Source organism: Populus alba, chromosome 14 (genome assembly GCF_005239225.2).
Source record: "Populus alba chromosome 14, ASM523922v2, whole genome shotgun sequence".
Taxonomy (NCBI): Eukaryota; Viridiplantae; Streptophyta; class Magnoliopsida; order Malpighiales; family Salicaceae; genus Populus; species Populus alba.
The window spans coordinates 17238177-17242606 of NC_133297.1; the positions used below are offsets into that span (position 1 = coordinate 17238177).

At 33.6% G+C, this 4430-nt stretch overlaps 1 protein-coding gene across 3 annotated transcripts; it reads right to left on the bottom strand.

The window, feature by feature from the left end:
* Nucleotides 1-680: 680 nt before the first annotated feature.
* Nucleotides 681-3259, bottom strand: LOC118063413 (uncharacterized CRM domain-containing protein At3g25440, chloroplastic). Of its 3 annotated transcripts, none has more exons than XM_035077432.2 (4): nucleotides 3054-3259; nucleotides 2478-2793; nucleotides 1714-2121; nucleotides 681-1489 (listed from the first exon to the last, which is right to left on the bottom strand). In XM_035077432.2, the coding sequence occupies exons 1-4, from the start codon at nucleotides 3170-3172 to the stop codon at nucleotides 917-919; spliced, it is 1416 nt and encodes a 471-aa protein (XP_034933323.1). In that variant the 5' UTR covers nucleotides 3173-3259; the 3' UTR covers nucleotides 681-916. The 3 variants fall into 3 exon arrangements, with proteins under 3 accessions (XP_034933323.1, XP_034933324.1, XP_034933325.1); XM_035077433.2 differs by having other exon boundaries at nucleotides 2478-2790; nucleotides 3054-3257; XM_035077434.2 differs by having other exon boundaries at nucleotides 2478-2768; nucleotides 3054-3211.
* Between the last annotated feature and the right edge of the window lie 1171 nt (nucleotides 3260-4430).

Sequence of the window (4430 nt, forward strand, 5' to 3'; positions counted from 1 at the left end):
AAGTTTATTAAAAATTAGAAACCAAAAGTTTTTATAAAAATATAATTTCATAAATTATTTCACATAAAAATAAATAACAATAAAAAATAAAAATTAAATTTAACAAACTAAAAAGTTGAAAGTAAATTAAATTGGAAAAAAATTCAATTTCACAAATTATTTCAAATAAAAAAAATAGCAATAAAAAACAAAAATCAAATTCGAATGACGAAAAAGATTAAAGAATGATAAAATTAATAAAAAAAAATTTAATTTCCTAAATTATTTAAAATAAAATAAATAATAATAAAAAAAATAAAGATCAAATCTGATAAATAAATAAAAAATTTAAATTAAAAAAATAAAATAAACAAATAACAATTAAAAAATAAAGATCAAAGTTAATATAAAATAAAATTAATTCAAATTCTAAAAAATAAAATTGAAAGAAAAAAAAATCAAAAATAAAATATATAATAATAAAAAAATTAAAGTTAAAATTAGATATAATTAAAAAAAAAAAAAAAATATATTTTTAAATTTTTTTATAATTTCTAGAAAGTATATTTCATCTAAAATAAAATAAAAACTTATTTAAAATCAATCTAAATTGAAAAGAGTTTTTAATTAATTAATTTTTTTAATAATAAATAAACATAGAAAAATCTAAAAAATAATTAGTTGCCATGAAACATAAAATAGGACCTAAGTAATCACCATAACTACGTTTTCTGAAGTTCCAAGTTATGTTTAAAATCAAATACGAAAAGCTACAACATCATATTCTAACACATTTTGCAAACATTTCTATCAAAGTGGTTTTAAATCAGAAAAAAAAATAAAAAATGCAACGCCCATCAAATATTGCTAGGCTTCACGTACTAGTAAAGAAGCCTATCGTCCGGAATGATGACCGCTGTCATAAGTCAGTCGTCTCCTATCTCTTCTTTCTCTTTAAAAGAGAAGCAGCACGGAGAAACATGCGATCAACCTCGTCAAAGGATGGTGAATCGACATCTACCCCTGTGGGGATATCCACATCTTTCCCCGATGTCACTCCCTTTTTTGAGCCCAGAGATATTTGGCGCAAGTGCTCCTCAAAATCTTCATGCTCTCCGTCTGCTTCAACTGAGAACTTTTCAAACTCTTCCAAATAAAGTGGACGTTTTGATGTCTCCTCCGTGTCTGCGTCAGAGTCAGTCTCAAAAATGTCTGATAGATCTTCCGAGTCTGATGCAATCCCTAAGTCAGTATCAGGACTATCCTCAGAGCCTTCATCTTGCCTATCAATGATTTCTTTCAGCTTTTCTGAATTCTCCAATTGCTTGCTTGAAATGCTCCTAGATTCTGCACCATCAATGTCAGTCTCAGGGGTTTCTTCGGTAGGTTCAGTTCCTTTTCCACTTTTTCCTCCAGCCCGTGCATGAAGCAACTCAAGGTCCTGTTGTAGTCTTGGTATGTACCTCCTGAGAGCCCTTAGACCATCCCTGCATTTTGACTTATCCAAAGCCTGCACAAGGTTTAGAGGAGAGAAGAAATCAGCTCACGGAAGGCAAGATCTAAGGCTTTAAGATCTCTCTTATCAAATAACAAGATAAAAAGTGAAACTTTGAGCATGCATTGCATGCTTCTACATGAAGACCTAAAATAATGATGATGGATATTCATCCAAACCCAATTTCATAATCAGTCATTAAGGCCACAGAAAATAAAAAGGGAAAGGGAAAAAAGAACCTTCTTTCTGGAGAGAGTGACCCTGGGTGACATAATCTCTGTTGGTGGTTGGGAATAGTTCTTCCCTCTGTACATGATTATTGTGTCCTCTTCATGAATATCCAGCACAATCCCTCCAGTGAATCGTGCCAGTTCAGCAGCAATCTCCTTCACTTCCTCTGGAGTGAATGTCTTTACCACCACTTTCAGAGTCTGATGTTTCTTCCAGTGCAAGTGCATGTTAAGAATCACACCCTGGTATATTCCCCTTCTGCCGACGGGCACATAATTCTTGCACTTAAGGCCCATCTTTAAAAAGAAGAAGTGCTCTTCTGGAGTCAATATCTCTGGATCATGAGTTGCTTCCGATGATTCTTTTGGTTCAATCTTTTTCAAAGCTTGAACAAACCTTTCTTCTTTCCTTTGAGCCTGCAGAAAAAACAAGCTAAGCCACAAGATACATTGAAGCAGATCACAAGAGCTATACAATAAACATTTTCAAACAAAATAAAAAACTCAACTGCAGAGTAACCTCAATCCCCGAACCAAAACGTACGAAGAAAACAAAACATAACATTCAACAAAAGAATATTATGAAGCTACTAAACCAGAATACATCAGTCTTAAGGTGTCTATAAATATGGTAAACCAGAATACATCAATCTCAAGGTGTCTATCAACATGGTTGAAGCAGCTCAAATTAAAGAGAATAACAATGGGCTTGGATTTTCCTAATCTATTATACTCACTATATTTCACATTAAATCAACAAAACCAAAACTCACCTTTCTCAACTTGTATAAGATTTTCTCTTCAGCTGTCATTCTCTCGTACTCTTTCTTCTTCTTCCACCTGAAGAACTTTAACCACCTCACCACCGCTCGTTTGCCTTTGAGCTTTGGTCTCTTCACTTTAACATCACTACCACTAAAGACCGCCGCGGTTTTCTCAATATTTTCGGTTGGCTCCACAACTTTGTCAACATTGTTTACAGATGGACAAGAGTGAATCCATAAATGACCCACCAAAGGAACAAGATGCCCTTTAACGTTATACACTGGTCTCTGACCAAGAACCTTGCACATCACATCAACCAAACTACTAAACCATGAGTTTAATTAATCTTCACTAAAATTTGAAGTTTACTGAAAAATGAAAAATTCAAACCTAATTAAGAAACACTGCAGGTAAAATTTATGTTTCTTTTTTCTTTTTCCAGAAATCAAGAAAAAAGAAAAAGAAAATGACCGAAGCTGGAATGAAAAGCACACTTCACAGGCAAAAAATCATTTACCTAAAACAAAACAGAAAAAAAAAAAAAAAAAAAAAAAAAAAAAACAAGAGGGAAGGGAGAGAGTTACCTGGTTCTATAAAGATATGAATTTGAAGAGATTGTGAAATGATTTGGGTGGAAATTCTTGAGGTGGTGAGATTTGCAGAGACCAAGAGATTCTAAAGTTATAAACCTCTTCACCGCCATTTTTCTCTTCTCCACGCACCCCTTTGGCAGCCACAGTCCGTTCTGCCTTCTGAACCAGAGAGATTGTTATTAGGATTGAGTAATGGGCTAATTTAGCCAAGAATACGCGATGGGCTCCAAGTACGTAAATAGTTAGCCCTACGGCAAAAGGTATTAGGCCTAGAACATTGGTTGCTGACTTATTTTTCTTGGATAGCAACTATTGGACTCCAATGCTACGACGGTAATAAAGATGGTTTATGTGAACACTATTGGTCACAAAACTCAAAATTACTTTGGCAGCCATCTGAATACTACTACATCTCCGGGGAAAAACGTAACCTAACAAAATTCTTGCAATACTGTTCATCATAAGTGGCAAGAATTATTGACATTTCTCTTCAGAATTCAAATATTGTTCATTTATAAAATTTCTAGATAATTATATGTTATTGATTAAGTCTCAAAAAACCAAGTAGCCTAGGAAGATAGCTCTCGGGTTGGATAATTGGTTGGTTCTAATAATCTCATGCATTTTTCCTATCTAAAAGGCTTGATAACTTATATTTGGTGCTTTATAAGCCAAGATGGCTTGCAGCTAGTATTTGCAAAAGGTCCCATTTGATGGAGGTAGAGATCCTACGATGCTTAAATAAGTATCTTTTTAGAAGAGAGAAAATACAAGAATATTCTAGAGAAAGATATATATATATATATATATATATATTATATCATGGTGTATTATAGCTCATGAATCTTACTCTTTTATGGAGAGAAAGGTCTATAGTGTAATTTTACCCTAATAACATTCAATGGGATATAAATATCCCTTACATCTATATTAATGTTTGATAGAAATATGGTGGGTTCTTGGAAGACTTTTATACACCTAAAAGGTGGAGAGAGATTAGAGTATAAGACGTCAGATGTAGCTGATCTCTTTCCCTAGGTTAGACCCAAGAGAAGAGGGCTATCCCTTTAGGTATGCCTTAGGTCGGATGGTTATCCTTTTGGGCGTGCTCAAGGGAGGATGGTTATTCACTTGATATGTTAAGGTAGGATATGATCATTCCCTTGGGCGTGCCAAGAAATGATAGTTATTCCCTTAGGCATGCCAAGAAAAGATGGTCATCATCTAGGACTTGACTAACTGTCAAGTATAAGTTCTTTGGGTTTTACATGATTGTCAGACCTATGTTATCTTGGACTTGTCTAACTATCGAGTTCAAATACCCCGAATCTAACATGTTTGTCAAACTCATGTTACCTTGGACTTGTC